At 38.2% G+C, this 20,280-nt stretch overlaps 1 protein-coding gene across 1 annotated transcript in view; it reads right to left on the reverse strand.

Annotated features, from left to right (window-relative positions):
• The window catches only part of SLC6A11 (solute carrier family 6 member 11), a 142,145-nt gene that overhangs the window by 99,783 nt on the left and 22,082 nt on the right, over positions 1 to 20,280 (reverse strand). The window contains exon 6 of the mRNA XM_020815394.3: positions 3,425 to 3,557. Within this exon, the coding sequence (XP_020671053.3) occupies positions 3,425 to 3,557 (133 nt within the window). The remainder of the gene's footprint in view (positions 1 to 3,424; positions 3,558 to 20,280) is intronic.

Raw genomic sequence — 20,280 nt, forward strand, 5'->3', positions numbered from 1 at the left:
AAAACGGATGGTTACGGATTAATCGGTTTTCAATGCATTGTAGGTCAATGGAGCCTCGACCTACAGACTTTTCGACCTGCAGCCACTGTTCCAATATGGATTAATTCCAGAAGTCAAGGGTCCACTGTATTTAGTCACATAGACAACCAGTAACCTTTTACAAGCAGCATATTTTCTGCCAAGCCTTGCACAGTTTTCCTTCAAAAACATAAATCACCAGTAGGATTTTGGCCAGCTTCTCTTTACTACACATGCTTATAAGAGAGATCTTCTCTTGCAGAAATTATAAGGGAAGACAGCATTACATGCAGCTTCAAGAAAAAGGTGGAACTTAAGTTATATCATAATTTGTTCTCAAATTTAAAAAAAAAGCACTACCTTTCTTGATCAAAGAAGCTTCCATTTTCATGACTCATCCTCAGGACCTTTTAGAATTTGTTTCTGCTTTTGAGCTTACTGAAATATTGAAAGGTGACTGAAACTGCTACATTCGTTTTTGGTTTCTCTGTTTTTCTATCACATGTATCTTCCTCAATAGTTAGCCGCATTAGCTGTCTACACTGCCTTCTCGTAATATGCCTTATGGGAGTTATTCCAGCTGCATTGGCTCCCACTTCTGGAAGAAAGGTCTCAGAGAAAAAAAAATAAGTAAATAAATAGTAAATTATGATATATTTCCCTGAGCTTTAAATGAAATATGAGACAGTTGACATTTACAACAGATATGACTGTACAATGAGACACAAGTCATGGCACACTCTCCACAGCCTTTAATAAAGACATGGGCAAGACTTCTGAATCTTAGTCCTACAAATTTAACTGAAATTTCTCCTCTGAATTTTTTTTAAAAAATAAATCTCTCTTTTTTTGTCAAACAGGAATATAACGAATACTCAATACATTCTTGGCCTTGTGAATTTTGGTGTCTGTGGCACAGCTTGATGAAGAATTTGCAAACCTCACAAGTTTCATTAACTCCAGCTGAGATCAAGACAAGGAATTCTATTTTTTCCTTCTCCATAAGTCAGGTAAACTGTCTGCACAACTACAGTCCTTTGTCTTGCCAAAAGGAAACATACACTGTGGGAAATAACCAGGGAACTGTTGCCAGGCCTGCCCAGCGACAGTTGATAAGAGAATTCTCTGATAAAAAAGACACTGCAGACTTTATCTTGTTAGTATTCAGGTACCGGTAGCGAAGAAGAAGAATATGGCTACCTTCTTCACCCCAGACGCTTTTATTAAGCATGCAAAACAAGCAAAATTAGCATAAGATAAGAATTTGGCCATAGAGGTGTCGTGTGGTTATCAGTCTTAAGGCATTCCACGCTTGCGCACAACGAGAATCACATAACAATGGGATGATTATAAGGAGAATCACAGGAGAATGCATGATTATACTAAAATAATGATTATGTTAAACATCACTGATGTATCCCTAAACAACCACAAGATGGAGCTCTAAACTCCAAAATCCCGACAATACACATGTGATAACCATTGTTATTTTGTACAATATTTGTATTATAGTATTAATTACATTAAAAAGGTATTTTGCACAATTTAATGTTCTTAGAATGATTAACAAAAAAACTCCTACTACTACTCTTTTCTTGGGAGGACAACATATGCCACATCCAGTTATGGGTGAGGAAACTAATTATACATTTCCTTGTTATCATTTTCAAGGATAAGATGTACACCCCTACTACCAAATGTAGTGAGAATGTTCAAAATTCTTATTGTAAATATTTTCAACACAATTGTTACTGAAAACTGTATAGCTACTAGCTACATCGTCACAGTCTAACTTCCTCTTATAAAGAAATAAAAGGAATAGGGGGAAAAAGAAATATAAAGAAAAAAATTAAAGTTTGTTTGTGGATGATGTGCTACTTACAATTGAAGAGCCAATAAATTCAACAGAAAATTAATATACTGAAGAAATAATAGGGTTGCATGTAAATTGGAGTAAATCTAAATTTATGGTAACAAATTATGATATTGAGGAAAAAAGAAAAATGAAAGATAAATTTCTGGGTAGTTTAATAATAATATTAAATATTTAGGGATAAATATCTGGGACTTAAGAGATATTATAAAATTAAATTTTGATAAAGTAAAAAAAACAAATTAAGGAACAATTAAAAGAATATCAAAAGTTGAAGATATCATGGTTTGGGGAAATAGCATTATGTAAAATGAACATTATTCTTTTATTATTATTATTTTGGAGGTTACCCATAAAAGTTAGTGATAAGGAGTTAAAAGTATCACAGAAAATGATTGATACATTTTGCAATAGTAATAAAAGATCAAGGATTAATAAACCAGTTATGTTATTTATCACAAAGGGAAGGAGGATTATTAAATTTTATTAGGTATATTGCAAACCAACTCAACAATAATATCTCAACATAAAGATGTGGACAAACTGTAGCCAAGGTTACTAGTCTGAAACAATCAGCATTACTCAAGGAAACCTTTGAAAGGAATTGTGCAGATTTTAATAGGACTTCCAAGAACTTCAAACATTCTATTACCTGAAGAAATGAGGAGAGGTCCAGGAATAACATACCAAAATTAATGCTTCAATCTAGGGCCTATTGCACCAAATGGCTGAAATCCTTTTGCTCAGTGTAGTAAGTCACACTAGAGTAGGCCCATTGAATCAGTGGAGATTTTGTGAGTTCCCAGCTCCATATGTCCCACTGGGCCTACTCTAGTTGTGACATGCTAAAAAATAGGATTTAAGCCATTGTCTCATAATATAGAATTAGAATTTATAAGACCCATCTCATAATGAAACCTTTGACCTATAACACATTTTGAATATTTTCTTTTAAAGAGGCTACATGACAGTTTTAACTAGCAACACACAAAGCTTTTTTAGCAAAAAGTATTTTAACTATTAAATTGTTGTTATTGTTAATATTAGAAATCCTAACCTGAAAGGCTACCTATGGTTCATTGAGTTCAGCCCCTGTCAAGGAGAAACAGTAGAGAACTAAACTCCCATTCTATGGCTCTGCAGCTAGATACGTAAACCACTGAGCTATTCTACATTTAATTTTTAAAAAAAAGATTTTTAACTACTTTGAGAGCAATACAATAAAACTGAAATATATCCCTTATGAAAAAAAAACTATCATTGCCATTTGTTAATTAATGTTTAATGTACCTGGAGATACCAAAAAATTTACAAAAACTAAATTATTTTGTAACAGAGGTTCCAAAAGAAAGAAAGAAAAGAATCCTTAGAGCCATAAATAGTTGTTCTAAACTTGTAAAATATATGTTTTTGTGTATGAGCATGAGTGTACATGTTACTACGATGTCACGTTGACAGTTACTGCTCATACATCCATACATTCATTTTAAAGATAATGCAGCCATGTGCAATTTTTAGAAACATTGCTTTTACCTTTCCAGTTGACTTTGTTCCTTTCCAAATGCAGAAATAGCAGATAGTCCAGGCAGCCAAGAGACACAGCGCAAGCTCCCAGCGGAGATTTCCAATGTGTTCAATTCCATCAGATATAGCCAACACCCTGCGTCTAAAGATAATAATAATTACAGAAAAGTGGCATAAACAGCCATAACCTTAAAAAAATAAAGGCAGGTGACAACTGTGGAAGATTTAAAATGCAGAATGCTAAATAAATGCTTGAATTCTGTCAAGGTGCAAGGGTAATGATTGCTACCTTTCACTGTGGTACAAGATAGTTTGAAAAACTCCAACCATCATTGATAGTTATTTTATGAATGAGATCATTATTATTCCTACCACAATTCTATCCAGAAAAAAAATAATAAAAAGAAGCTGCTCCCAGTTTTATTCATAGTACTGGCTCTGCAAACACAAGACAAAAGCCATTTAACTGCTACTTTGATTCATATTTAATAAGCCGTTACATAGCATATAATACTTCAGTGTAATATTAACCCAATATAGGGCTAGCACAATATCATAAAAATCACCATATTGGTTTAGACTTCCAGCATCAAGTTTCTGAGAAATCTTTCTCCGACCACACTGGCAATAGTTTCCAATATTCAGTGGCTGAATCTTCATTCTACCTGAAAGAAGCAGCAAGTCCTGTAATCCATTCTACCTGTGGCACCGAATTATGGGTTGTGTGAAGAACACTTCTGCCCCAATTCATTGGGTGATTCTGAGGTTTAGCGCTACAGATGGAGAATCCTCTATCTATTTTCTCTATCATACATCTTTTAATATATCTTTATGATGACCCTTTTCATTGTCTTTTTTCCAGGCTAAAAAGTTACTGTCAAAATAAAATATAAAAAGATACCCCATCCCATTTAACAAAACAACAACAACAACAAAAAGATAATTAAGAAGTATGTTTTAGGAACTTTCCAGTCACTTTTATTTCAGCAATATGGTAAATGGCAGTCAGCAAATAACATTTGCTGCATTGTAGTGTTATAGCACTATAGATCCTTTTCACTAAAAATATAACTAGAAAAGCTTTTTAGTGAGTTAAATGGGAGTATGAAACAGCATGGAGTATCAGGGCTACAAACAAAACATATGCATAGTTGCAGAACTTCACTTCCCAAATACCTCACTTCTCACATCCCTGTCCTTTAAAAGGATGGAAGAATGCCCTGTCACAAGACAGTGAAACAGCCACAGCAAGTCCTAGTATAGTAGCACCCCAAAGAACTAAACCATGTACTATAAACCCGATTCAGTAACAAGGAATATAAACTGCAGCCAAATCTCTTGGCATGGGAAAAGATTTCAAATCACAAGAGAAAAAAAATTCATAGCAGCTCAGCATCTAGCTTTTTGGTTTCTGAGAAGATATATGCTGCCCATAACTTCAGCCTTTAAAATAGTATCCCAAGCTTTCCAAACAAATGGAGAAGGTGCATTTGTCTTCCTTAAGAAAAAGCTTCCTCTCAGTCTTGGGTGGCCTTTGGTACAAAACACAGGACAGAAAATTAATCCATGAAAGACCATGTGCTATAAAATCTGGATACAAAGAATACATGAAAGAAAGCTCACACAGGGCCTAGCAGTGATTTTCTCACCAGGCACAACATGGCCATTGCCTAATTCCTTCCCTCTTCCGAGCTCCCCTGCTGAGACGCTGGCTGCTTTCAGTCTTAGCAGTAGCCTAGTTAGTTCTTCTCCTAAAGATCTACAGGCGCTGTGCCCATGACATCCCATTTTCTATTTTCATCCATCAATAAGCGTGAAATATATCAGTGGGGAAGAAATGCATACAAGATTTTCAGCCTTCCTAGAAGGGATATAGGAGCAATAAACCAGAACAATATATCTGCATATACTGAAAGAAAAAAAAATAGTGAGATAAAGTTCCCAGAGATAAAGTTTATCTTACTCATTGAGCAAAATTTGCATAAACCAAAGTGAACAAAGGGCCTTGTCCAATTAAGGTAAAGGTATAGGTTCCCCTTGAAATTTAGTCCAGTCGTGTCTGACTCTAGGGGGCGGTGCTCATCCCCATTTCCAAGCCATAGAGCCAGCATTTGTCTGTAGACAGTTTCCGTGGTCACGTGGCCAGCATGACTAGACACGGAACACCGCTAGGTTGGCAGGAGCTGGGCCAAGCGACAGGAGCTCACTCTGTTGTGTGGATTTGATCTTATGATTGCTGGTCTTCTGACCTTGCAGCACAGAGGCTTCTGCGGTTTAACCTGCATTGCCACCACGTCCCTTTCTTGTCCAATTTGTTTTGCCTATATCTGAACATCATGAGAAAAATATCCCAGACTGCCATATTTAAAAAAGACTGCCTGGTTATGTAGAAACTTTCTAGGCAAATATACATAGGAGCAGGCAATCAGAGTCTTCTAAATGTAATGGATTACAACTCTCACCTACCACAGTCAACCTAAAAGGGCATGTCCAAAACATCAGGAAAACATCTGGTTGAATACTGTGAGGTGACACTTTCATAATTACCATATTTTTCCGTGTATAAGGCACCACCATGCATAAGATGCCCCCCCCCCACTTTTCTAACCTAAAATTAAGAAATCTAAGTGAGGCTTAGCAAATGTAGGGTAAAAAGGCTCAAAATGCTGCAGGATGGCTTTGATCCCTGCTTTCTCTCTTTGTGCTAAGCCCCGTGTGGCTTAGCAAAAGGAGGGGGAAAGGGATCAAAGCAATTCCATGACTGCACAATTATTTTGATTCCTTTCCACCTTATACAGCCATGGGATTGCTTTGATCCTTCCCCCCTCCTTTACCTAAGCCCCATGGGACTTGGCAAGCAGAGGAGAAAGCAGGGATCAAAGCCATCCTGCAGCACTTTGATCCCTGCTTTCCTTTTGCCAAGGCTAAGCAAGTGGGGGTCAAAGCAGGATCAAAGTCCTGCAGGACCACTTTGATCCCTGCTTTCCCCTCCACTTGTTTTTTTCTCCTCAGCTTACTTCCATGTATAAAACAACCCTCAATTTCTCCAACTGTATTTTGGTCCCTAATGTCTAAAGATGACTTCTCCTAAATTTAAAGTGGTTTGTGAATTCAAAGCTACTTTATTCCATATGATTGCTCTTGTGGTTGTTAGACTCATATGTACTGGTCTGTTCACTACTTTGTAAAAGTGAAAACCCAAAAATTACTAAGCTATTTATAAATTAACACATTTTCAAAGAAGAAGGGTAATGTTGTGTTACAGTACACAGGCTGCTAACATGCAGTAGCTGAGATAGTTTTAGAACAACCCTGTTTTTAAATGTGTTACTCATCTGAATTCTTAAAACTGGCACTTTAGCAGCTGATATGTGTTCACATCATTTTCCACAAGTGTACCACTTTTGAACCCCTTAACGGATTGCTGCCTTGTCGTGGTAAACGGGCTTGAGTAATTCAGAGAAGCTATGGGCTATGCCGTGCAGGGCCACCCAAGATGGACAGGTCATAGTGGAGAGTTCTGACTAAACGTGATCCACCTGGAGCAGGAACTGGCAAGCCACTCCAGTATCTTTACCAAGAAAGCCTCATGGACAGAAACAAAAGATATGACGCTGGAAGATGAGCCCCTCAGGTCAGAAAGTGTCCAACATGCTACTGAGGAAGACCCGAGAACAAGTACAAGCAGCTCCAGAGCTAATGAAGTGGTTGGGCCAAAGCTGAAAGGATGCTCAGCTGTAGACGTACAGAAATGAAATGAAAGTCAATTGCTGGAAAGAAAAATAGCGCATAGGATCCTGGAATGTAAGATCTTGGAATCTTGGTCAGCTGGATGTGGTCAAACAAGAGATGGCAAGAATAAACATCGACATCCTGGGCATCAGTGAACTACAATGGACAGGAATGCGCAAATTCAATTCAGACAATTATCATATCTACTATTGTGAGCAAGAGTCTCATTGAAGAAATGTAGTAGCGCTCATAGTCAACAAAAGAGTGGGAAAAGCTGTACTGAGATACAATCTCAAAGATGATACAATGATTTCAATACAAATCTAAGGCAGACCTTTCAACATCACAGTAATCCAAGTTTAGGCACCAACTACCAATCCTGAAGAGGCTGAAATTGACCAATTCTATGAAGATTTACACCACCTGTCCAAAGGATTGATACTTTTGAATTGTGGTACTGGAGGAAACTCTTGAGAGTCCCCTGGACTGCAAGGGGATCAAATCTATCAATTCTAAGGGAAATCAACCCTGAGTGGTCACTGGAAAGACAGATCCTGAAGCTGAGGCCCCAATACTTGTCCATTTCATGAGAAGAGAAGACTCCCTGGAAACGACCCTGATGTTGGGAAAGTGTGAAGGCAAGAGGAGAAGGGGACGACAGAGAACGAGATGGTTGGACAGTGTCACTAAAGGTACCAACATGAATTTGACCCAACTCCTGCAGGCAGTGGAAGACAGGAGGGCCTGGTGTGCTCTGGTCCATGGGGTCACGAAGAGTTGGACACGACTTAACGACTAAACAACAACAACAACAAAAGATGTTTGTCTGTCAGGTGGTGTTCCCAGAATTAACTACCAACAGAATGGTGAATTACAGAATTTCCAGTCCAGAAATTCAGAAAGACACATCCCTAGTTTCCTCGTACCTTTACGAGCCCATTCTTTTGGTGTAAAAATAGGGCAGCACTTTCAGCTAGTTTTGGGAGTGAGGTGGAAATGGTCATGATGTTTACTTCATGCTTTTCAACCACATCCCAAAATAGGCTTCATCAAATCCATATAGGCTTTGATGGAGACCTCAAGTTGAAGATGTCTTTTTACATTGTATTAGATCAAGATGACTTAGTATTTTAGCAGCATTTCAGAGATGAGTGGGAAGTTTTTGATTAATGTGGAAAGAAAAATGAATTGGAAAACTAATAGCTATAGAGAGCTAAATTTTCAGGTTATGTTCTATGAGGAAAGAAATCCTCCACCTTCTCCACCAGGGACTTTGAATTCTAAGTATGAAGTATGCTCTGGTCCATGGGGTCACGAAGAGTCGGACACGACTTAACAACAACAACCACTTTTGGAAAGTAGCTGCAGAATTACATTTCCCATGGGCTTGAGTACACTTCATTTTCTTGGGAAAGGGCTTATTTAACAAGTAGTTCCAGCAAGTAAGTCTGCATCACACTTCTGAATAGCAAGAGGTTTAATCACTGCCAGAATTTCGCAGAAAAGAATGTACCAGAGTACTTAGTGCATTGTTTCATTCTATTAAAAAGCAAAATAACAAATTCAGTGTTTTTGGGAGAGTCCTGTTGTGCCTGTTAACCATTTTATAGCAGTGTGCAAGGATCTTTGTTTCACAAGATGATCACAAGACAAAGACTGAAGGTCACTTCTGCTCTAGCACTTTAGACTGAACCCATTCATGGCAATTAATACTATTTCAAATAAAACATTTTTATCCAACTGTTATTATACAGCCTCTAAACATTTTTATACAAGGAAATTGTGTTTTTTTAAATTAATGTTTAATTCGTGTCCTATTTTCACAAGCCATGGAAGAAAAAATTATGATAATTTACTTTGCATCATATTTCTCCCACCCACATTATCTTCTTCACCTTTTACATTTCTGATTCTAAAACTAACCATTATACAGTACCTATTTTAAGACTTATGACAATCCTTAGTAGAAAGGTTAAGCTGGATCCAGGGTTGCCCCTATGTCAAAGAGAACTGTTTCTTCACTTTTGGGAATGGGACAGAGATCCTACAAAGGTTCCTGCCAAAGGAGACTAGGAAAAGCCTTCTTTCATTTTCCCATTCTTGCCAAACTTCCTAAAACTGCATCCCACTCTTCTCTTGCCAAAGTAAAAAAATTCTGCTAAGCAAACCGGTATGATTTAGAAGCCAAGTGAATATTACTAAAATTCAGTCTGAAACAATTACAGCCACAGGAATGAAACAAAAAATCCTGCTTAAATTGTGTATGCATGGGAAGAGATTACTATCTCAGTCACTGCTAGTAAAACTTCGAAATTCTACTACTGCTTTCTGTGCATACATTTTTAATAAAAACTTTCCATATTTTTCATCATGTTGATGGGAAGATCTTGATAGCTGAGCTACTAATCTTAATGTAACTAAATGTATTTGTGGTGCTGAATTAACTTGTTTGTGGTACTAAATTAGGCTCCACATCTTTAGTATATCAGATAACAACAAAACCCTCTGTACTTGGAACAGTTCTACCTACTGAATTTGGCTCCTGGAATTTTTTATTGAACCATCTTTTTACAAGACCATTCTGAATGTTGGCAATTTCTTCATACATTTTATAGAAAAAATAGAACTGATGGCTGCACAAGAAAAACTCTCAGTCTAAGTCAGGACATCCTAAAATTTCAGAGAATCTCTTCCGTACAGACCATGGGCTATCTATGTAACAGCATCAGTAGTGTCTCATTTAATTACTAGCCATAATTAAACATACCGTTAAGTCTAGGCAAGCAATAATGAGTTCCAAACATGACCCTGTTCAAAATACATAACAGGAAAAATTAATCACCTTTACTCAGTCCCAGTGCTGGATGGCAATAGGAGTCATACCACAAAAGCACTGAAAGGCACTTCACTCTGTACGGAATTATGAAAACTTCTCCTGTCAGTTATTAAAATGCAAGTCTCAAAAGTGAACTGCCCTCACAGGTAAGGTTCCCAAATTTCATTACATCCTGCTATGGCAAAGGTCTGTCAGTTTAATTTTTTTTTTCATTTAAAAGCCTCAAGTATGAAAATTAGCCTTTCTATCACTGCCTTTCTTGAATATTAATTTAATTTTGGGGAATGCTGTGTTAGCTGGACTGATAATTCATTAAAACTGTCATGTGGCTCACGCCAGTGTCACTCTGCACCAGTTACCTCTGCGTACATTAGCTGGAGTTATATATAAATTACTCCAGTACACTTCCTTCACTCTCCAACATGTAGGTGCCCTTGGAACTGCAATCTCAATTTATCTTGCCACAACCATTTATGTCCTAAGTTCTACAGAGTATTTGCTGCATCCTTGCAGAAATAAAGAACTTCATCAGGAAACTTTGCAAGCACAAAACTGACTCTATATATCTCATATCTACGTATTCTCTAATTCTTTTCAAATTCAGGTCCTAAGAAGAAAGCTATTTCCAGGGAAATAATATTTTGTTTTATGAAGAAGACACATAGCACAGATCAGCTAAGAAAAAAGAGAAACTACATAAGAACTTACAATCAGACTATACCTAATGATGAAGAATAACAATTATTTATTTATTTTATTTATTTATTTAATTTATATGCCGCCCACACTACCCAAAGGTCTCTGGGCGGCTTACAACAATTAAAACATCCCTGAAGAATATCAGGGAAAAGACAGGGAGAAGGACTGCTTCCAGAAGGATAAAGGATGCATGGAGACTACAGAACATGACTGGTGGTGCACTGCTAGCCCCACAACCCAGTACATTCCCTACTAGAACTGACGGAATACCTTTCCATTTCTGTATTGAAGTTCCCCAGACTTTTATTTCTGGGGGACTTGAATATATTGTTGCAACAAAGGCTTTTACTTTATCTGGAGTGAGAAATGCCTAATATTCTGAGGTACTCAAGATCATATTGCAAATATTCATTTGCTACTGGAGCATATGAAAACATTCCAGAAGAAAATCAGTTTATGCTTTATAGACTATAGCAAAGTCTTTGTGTGGATCGTGAAAAGATGTAGGCTGTTCTGAAAGAATGCTTCAACATGAGCTGTAATGTGGACAAGAGAATGGAGAAACATTCTTTGGGACAGATAGTGGTGAAGAAGAATCAGTAATTTAACATATGAAGATGATACCTTCTTACTAGCAAAAAGCAACAATGACTTAAAACAACTACTGATGAAAGTGAAAAATAAACTTGTGAAAGCAGGACTGTTGCTGAATATTAAGAAGAAGAAAAATCATGAATATAAGAGAACTACATAACTTTAATGCTGACAGCGAAGAAACTGAAATTGTTAAATATTGTCTGTAATTCAATCAGCAATCTAAATGGAGACTGTAGCCAAGAAATCAGAAGAAGATCAGAATCTGCAATACAGAAGCTCTCCCACCAAGACAATATGGACTCCCCAAAATCCACAAGGACTCTATCTCACTCAGGCCCATTGTAAGTGCCATCAGCTCCCCAACATATTAATTAGCCAAACACCTTGCAACCCTCCTACAGACCCACATTGGACAAACCTCATCCTACATCAAAGACTCAGGACATTTCATAAGCAAGATCAGCACCCTAAAACTCAACCCTGGGGACAGACGGATCAGCTTTGATGTAGTATCCTTATTCACTAAGGTACCAATAAAGGACACCCTGGCACTCATCCAGCAGATCTTTCCAGAAAACATCAAGGCCCTCTTCCAACACTGCCTAACGACCAGCTATTTCCAGTGGGATAATGAATTCTATGAACAGACAGATGGGGTGGCCATGGGGAGCCCCCTCAGCCCAGATATAGCAAATTTCTACATGGAGCATTTCAAAAAAACTTTTCATGGCTTCAGCACCCCTCACACCCACTGTCTTGTTCCGATATGTGGATGACACCTTTGCAATTAGGAGCCATGGTGAAGAAAAATTGGAAGAATTTCTCAACCATCTCAACAGCATCCACCCAAATATACAATTCACCATGGAAAAAGAAATAGAGGGCTAACTCCCATTCTTAGATGTCATGGTCCTATGCAAAACTGACCTCCGACTGGGACACAAGGTCTACAGAAAACCCACCCACACAGACTGGTACCTACACAAAAACTCCAACGACCACCCACACCAAAACAGAGGCATAATCAAAACACTGGTAGACCGTGCAAATCGGAACTGTGAAGCTCAGTTTCTCAGCACTGAACTCAACCATCTGAATTGGGCCCTACAGGCAAAAGGCTATTCCAAAAATGAAATCACAAGAGCCATCAAACCAAGAAAACAACACCGAATGAAGAAGAAAAACAGCCACCCACAAATAAAGTATTTCTGCCATACATCAAAGGGGTCACGGACCGCATGGGAAAACTTTTGAAAAAACACAACCTACAAACAGTATTCAAGCCCACAACAAAAATACAACAAATGTTATAGTCAGCAAAGGACAGAAGGGACCCCCTCACCACTGCAGTAGTATACCGGATACCTTGCAGTTGTGGCCAGGCATATATTGGAACCACAAAACAAAGCATCCTCACCAGAATCAAAGAACACGAGAGACACTGCAGACTAAAACAACCAGAAAAATCTGCTGTAGCTGAACATGCCCTAAAACAAACTGGACATGAAATTCTATTTCAAAATACCGAGATACTGGACAACACCAGCAATCATTACGTCAGACTGCACAGGGAAGCCATTGAAATCCACAAGCACCAGCAGAACTTCAACAAAAAAGAGGAAAGTTCGAAACTCAACAAAACTTGGCTCCCAGCTCTCAAAAATACAACGTGCAAAAGGTCAACGAACTCTACCCAGTCACAAAGACCGGGGATCACTACACACAAAACACCAACTAATGACACCCATCAACCACAGTGACAGGTAATCTCTCCTTCTTATTACAACAATACAACCACAACAAGACACACTAATCACCCATCTTCAGAAAAAGACAAAAGCCCATCTCACAGCCATAAATACTCCACTCCCAATCCAACTACACCAGAGCACAGAGTGCTGTCCTCTGAAGATGCCGGCCACAGAGACTGGCGAAACGTTAGGAAGAACAAACTTCAGAACACAGCCAAAGAGCCCAAAAAACACACAACACCCAATCAGAAGAAGACTTGTAACTGGCAATGCAGCTCTTAAAGAATTTAATAGATCCTGACATGTAATGATCTGTCACTGGAGAGCAAGGCCAAGATCACCCATACTATGTTTTCAGTAAATATATGTGGAAGTGAAAGCTGGAGAGGAAATAAAGTTGACAGGGGAAAAACATAAATGAATGCTATGTCAAGTCAAACCTGAACATTCTTTAGAAGGGAATATGATGAAAATGAGGCTATTGTAATTTGCGCACATAATGGGAAGACAAGACTCATGGGAAAACACAATAGTGCTAGGAAACGTTGACCAACTATAAGGTGGATTGATTCCAAAAAGAAAGCAAAAGGCTTGAATTTGCAGGAGCTGAAGGGCTGCTAAGGATAGATCTAGGGAAATTCACTCATTCATAGGATCACCATAAGTCAGACAGAGGTGGCTTGACAGCATACAACAATAACTGAAACTGATGTGCATCCCTATTTCCATAATACGGTCCCCTCGTCTGCAAAAAGAGGTTGTTGTTTTTATACACGTCACTCTATATCACACAATTTATTATTTATTATTTTAACTACCATTACTCTATACTATGAAATGTTGTAGTCTTTCCCACTACAGTTTAGGGGATAGCACTAGAATTTTAAGTCTGCCACTGAACTATAAATCCAAAAGACAAAGCCATGGTAGTTAAAGTGGAATCAAATTGTTGGGACTGTGTAGTTTAGACACTATCTATGTTTTGTCTTTTAGTGGAACAAATTGCATAAGACAAGGAAGAAGCCTGTTTCTACTCAGAATGGCAGCATTCCCTACTTTGGTACATATAAAATGTATATGTTACTGGTAGATATTTAAAAGTCATTGTGCATGCAAAGGAACATGCAAAGGCCTTGATATGTACCAAGGCTATTGTGTCAATGGACTCTAATGTACCAATTTTTAGAACCTCTTGTAAATAAATCACAACAGGAAAATAAGCTTTAAGAAATACTGGGATATAGCAATGCATAAAGCATGCTCCATTAGCTTTCAAAATAATCTAACAGTAAAATAGACAGTTCCTTAGCAATTGTTTTACAACATCCTGTGCACAACAGGAACAGTGGAATGCTGAGCAACTTTCAAAGATTGTGTGATCACAACCATGCTGTTCAAAAGAGATTCAGGGTCAGCCTTGCTAAAGAGTTCTATTTCTTCTTTACAAAACACTGATATAATATATTCTTAGAAGTAAGAAAACTAACATGAAAAGCAGATTTCCTTTCTACATGAGTCTAAGTACAGGGAACTGTTGACATATTTAATTTTATGAAAAAGAAAGAGATCCAGCAAGTGGATACTTGGGTATTTTTACAAGTATCTGCTTGTGGTACACTGTTGTGTAACCACCTAACTGTAGCCCTAATCTGAGGTTCTCCCTGAAACTGTAGAGGGCTAAATGCATGGTGTGGAAATGAGGATGTGTGTAAGACTCATTACCTGCATTTCCACCTAACCTGAAAGTCGTGACATATTTAATGTGAAGAGCTGCAAAAGGCCTTTTGTACTTTCAGTAGAATGCATGTCCAGAGTGTCCGTGATAAGCAACCATGATAAACCAAGGCTCCCTGTTGGAGGGGCACTATAAACACATTCCGTTTATCATGTTTTATGCTGTGCTTCACTTGAAGCTGTGCTTCACTCCCGATTGTCTTTGGATATTTTCCCCTTCTTTGGCCCTTTCTTTTCGTGGATTAATGTTGCTGCCTCATTACATAATAAATAAGATTATCTGGGATCTGGTTTACCAATCTGTGCAATATCAGAATATAAACCTAGGAATTCTTGTACTACTGTGTTTTATAGTCCTTCTCAGGAAAAGGACGATGTCTTGAAAGGTTTCTTCAACAGTTGTTCTTCATGTCATGTCCAATACTAAACCAACACATCTAAGTTTATGAGTATTCATGCTTAGAATTCAAAGTCCCTGGTGGAGAAGGTGGAGGATTTCTTTCCTCATAGAACGTAGCCTGAAAATTTAGCTCTCTATAGCTATTAGTTTTCCAATTCATTTTTCTTTCCACATTAATCAAAAACTTCCCACTCCCTGAAACACTGCTAAAATACTAAGTCATCTTGATCTAATACAATGCAAGAAGACTTCTTCAACTTGAGGTCTCCATCAAAGCCTATATGGATTTGATGAAGCTATTTTGGGATGTGGTTGAAAAGCATGAAGTAGACATCATGACCATTTCCACCTCACTCCCAAAACTAGCTGAAAGTGCTGCCCTATTTTTACACCAAAAGAATGGGCTCGTAAAGGTACGAGGAAACTAGGGATGTGTCTTTCTGAATTTCTGGACTGGAAATTCTGTAATTCACCATTCTGTTGGTAATTCATTCTGGGAGCACCACCTGACAGACAAAGATCTTTCTTGTTGTTGTTGTTTAGTCATTAAGTCATATCCAACTCTTTGTGACCCCATGGACCAGAGCACACCAGGCCCTCCTGTCTTCCACTGCCTCCTGGAGTTTGGTCAAATTCATGTTGGTAGCATCGATGACACTGTCCAACCATCTCATCCTCTGTCATCCCCTTCTCCTCTTGCCCTCACACTTTCCCAACTTCAGGGTCTTTTCCAGGGAGTCTTCTCTCCTCATGAGATGGCCAAAGTATTGCAGCCTCAGCTTCAGGATCTGTCCTTCCAGTGAGCATTCAGGGTTGATTTCCTTCAGAATGGATATGTTTGTTCTCCTTGCAGTTCAGGGGACTCTCAAGAGTGTCCTCCAGCACCACAATTCAAAAGCATTTATTCTTTGGCGGTCAGCCTTCTTTGTGGTCCAGCTTGCATTTCTATACATAGCTACAGGAAAAACTATAGCTTTGAATATGTGATGTCTCTGCTTTTTAAGATGCTATCTAGATTTGTCATCGCTTTCCTCCCAAGAAGCAAGTGTCTTTTAATTTCGTAGCTGCTGTCACCATCTGCAGTGATCATGGAACCCAAGAAAGTAAAATCTGTCACTGCCTCCATATCATCACCTTCTATTTGCCGGGAGGTGATGGGACCAGTCACCATGATCTTAGATTTTTTAATGTTGAACTTCAGACCATTTTTTGCGCTCTCCTCTTTTACCCCCATGAAGAGGTACTTTAATTCCTCCTCACTTTCTGCCATCAGAGTGGTATCATCTGCATATCTGAGGTTGTTAATATTTCTTCCGGCAATCTTAATTCGGTTTGGGATTCCTCCAGTCTTGCCTTTCACATAATGTATTCTATATATAAGTTAAATAAGCAGGGATACAATATACCGCATTGTCGTACACCTTTCCGAATTTTGAACCAATCAGTTGTTCCATATCCACTTCTAACTGTTGCTTCCTGTCCCACATATACATTTCTCAGGAGATAGATAAGGTGGTCATGCACTCCAATTTCTTTAAGAATTTGCCATAGTTTGTTGTGGTCTACACAGTCAAAGTCTTTTGGGTAGTCAATGAAGCAGAAGTAGATGTTTTTCTGGAACTCTCTGGTGTTTTCCATAATCCAATGCATGTTAACACATTAGACAAACATCTACAGGAACCTAAATGCAGTTTAGCTGGGAGAAAAGCCTAGGCTTGAAGAGTTTGTTGCCTAGCCAGACCTTACTCCACCCAAGCTTTCTGTTCTGAAAAGAAGCTCACAGCTATCCTTCCAGCAGGTTCCTTTCTGAACAGGAAGGCTGGATGGAGCTACACCACAAAGTCTTCAAACTTAGGTCTTTCTCAAAAATCTGAGGCAGATTTGGGTGTTTGTATTGAAGTGTCATTATGGTTTAATTTATTTCGGTTTGTCTACTAATTTTATGATTTTATGACCATCTTGTTTCATTTTGTTTTTGTTATGTTTCCTGGATATTATCATGCTGTTCATACCTCAGAATGAATGAATGAATGAATGAATGAATGAATGAATGAGTGCGTGCGTGCGTGCGTGCGTGCGTGCGTGCGTGCGTGCGTACGTACACACACACACACACACACACACACACACACACACATACATACATACATACATACATACATACATACATACATACATACATACATACATACATACATACATACATACATACATACATACATACATAATAGGTATTTATTTGCTAAGTGAAACTCCCAGAATGGAAAATTATGAGGTTTATAGTCACTGACACACACACAAAGATGAATGACAGATTCCCAGATACTTTCTGCTCTATAGTACCAAAGAAACTCTGCAAAATTCCCATGGATTTCTTAGAGTAAGGGGATGCAAAGTGAAAGATATATTAAAAATAAGTGGTAGATTTAATATATTGCCTTACAAGTTTCTTCTTCTTGGTTACTCATAAATAGCAATGAATCACATATTTAGATTTTTTTACTTTTGGTTTAAGACTGACTTCATATTTTTACATCCTGGTCATTGTCATCAATGACTCATCACTCCTAACTACAGTGCAGAAATAAGGAAAAACTACAGAAATGTCATAGAAAATAATATTTCAGGATGTTCTGTATTTAAATGCTTTAATCAAATGCTCTGACAAAAATCTATGTCTTATCACAAATCATTTGGAAAGCTACATTCTGAAAAGAACTGATCAAGAACACTCCCTTAATCTGTTTGAAATCTGTTGTTGTAGTTTAGTCCTTAAGTCGTGTCCAACTCTTCGTGACCCCATGGACCAGGAAATCTACCTGACTGATATTCCATACAGTGGACCCTCTACTTACAGAATTAATCCGTAATGGAACAGTGGCTGCAGGTCGAAAAATCTATAGGTCGAGTCTCCATTGACCTACAATGCATTGAAAACCGATTAATCCCGTAACTGGCCGTTTTTGTTCAATTTTTGTTCCATTTTGGGTTTTTTCTGGTCTGTAGGTCGATTCTCTGGCTGCAAGTAGAACCTAAATTTTGCGGGCAGAGAAGTCTGTAATTTGAAAAGTCTGTAAGTCAAGCCATCTGTACATCGAGGGTCCACTGTATATCTCACATATGTTATGTGTAACTCAGCTCTCCAAAGAAACTAGGCAGAGTTTGTGGTTTCAAGGCAAACTCCAAGAGAAAACTTCTGTGCCTCCCATTGAAAGAATGTTTTTACAAAGTCTTCTGTGAATTGAACACAACCAGATAAAGCTGGCACAATACAATATTCATAAAACTGATGGTCATAAAATCATAAAATTAGTAGACAAACAGAAATAAATTAAACCATAATGACACTTCAATACAAACACCCAAATCTGCCTCATTTTTGAGAAAGAACACAAAAAGGCCCACTCCAGAGAAAAACTGCACCAGGATCAGGCACTAACTTGATAATGTCTTTTTATAAGATTGTGGGGTTTGGTAACCATGTGTCTCCTGCAGTTATTTTTACCACAAATGAAGCAAGAAAAACTTTTAAAAAACTTTCTAAAGAGAGGTTTTCCCCCAAACTTCTTCTGAACACCATAGTCCCTCTTCCTTTGACACCCCCCCAGATGTTTTCTTACTGGACTGTACTTGAAAACATGAAGGATATGCCTCCTCATTCCAGTGAATGACAGGCTAACAACTCAGTCTTCTTTAGTTGAAGTCTAGGTTGTTACTTAACTAATAAAGGGGACTATTGAAGTGGAAATAACTTCACCACCCTGTCACCTCTGTTTACCCAAATTCTTTTCTAAGAAGCAGTAAGCAGTGTTTACAGACCATGGTAAAAGACTTACAGCCAGAAAGCAGAATTTACATCTGTGGTTTCCCTCAGCTGCACCCTCTCACTAGATATATTCCTTTCCCAACTATAAACATCTATGTGTCAAGTGAACTTAAGCCCTGCCTTGAATGTACCTCTTAACTGTTTCTAGGGCCACTCATGATGAAGAAGCACAATGATTGTCCACAATGGAATCAATAACCTGAGATACCTCCATCACATCACTATGGCTGATATCTCATAGATTTTACTTTCACCGCCTTATAAACCTCACACTTTCTCAGACGGGAACTTCACTGCACAGAGAGGTGGTTACACTTGGTTCGTCTTGACAAGCCACTGACCTTCATTCCCACCATATTCTCAGGCTCAGGGAAGTCTGGGAATATGGCCAGTGTTACATTATAAACTCTCACAAGTAGTCAGTGGATATCCAGTCCTCTGAGGCTAACATCACACATCGTCAGACATAAATTCTTCCTTACAAGTGCCCACTACAGAAAAGGAATTATTAGAACCTATGTTATATCCAACCACATATATGCGTACACTTACGCTCTCTCACACACAGTGCACTGTCACAGAAAATATTAACTCCACAGTCTGGGCATAGTTGTAGGAAAACGCAGTTCTTTTGATGTATGTGAGCTATGTGCAAAAACTTGATTATATATTGGCCCAAATCCTCCTGGAATTTTACATCAGTGTAATGTAAATGCTGCAACCTATGGAGGTAAATGACCTCAAGTTAAGAAACCACTGTAGACATTATAGGTTGAACACATTTGGCTCAGTATGCAATCTGAAATGTGTATAATTTCTTAATTATATGTAATTCATCCTTGACTTTATATATATTCATGCCAGGTAAACTAACATCACAACATTATGAGAACTAAAAAAAGAAGTGCTGATACAATTCCAAAACAAGAGAGGGAACTGAACCTGTAATGCAGATACAGACCTCATAGCGAGAACTGGAAGGTACATTTCCAAAGATATTTCACCACCTGATGCTAGATACAGTGGTACCTCGACTTACGAACTTAATCTGTATTGGAACGATGTTTGTCGAGGCAAACTTTTCCATAGGAATGCATTGAAAACCATTTATTCCATGCCGGCTGTTTTTCGTTCTTAAGTCGAGATGCTGTTCTTAAGTCAAAGCCTTGGTTCCCATAGGAACTAATGCAAAGCCGGTTAATCTGTACTCTATCACAAGGGGAAAATTTTTCTTCTTCTTTTGACCTAAGATGAACTTAGGTCAAAAAAGGGCAGGAAAGGTTTTTTTTG

Source organism: Pogona vitticeps, chromosome 2 (assembly GCF_051106095.1).
Source record: "Pogona vitticeps strain Pit_001003342236 chromosome 2, PviZW2.1, whole genome shotgun sequence".
NCBI lineage: Eukaryota > Metazoa > Chordata > Lepidosauria > Squamata > Agamidae > Pogona > Pogona vitticeps.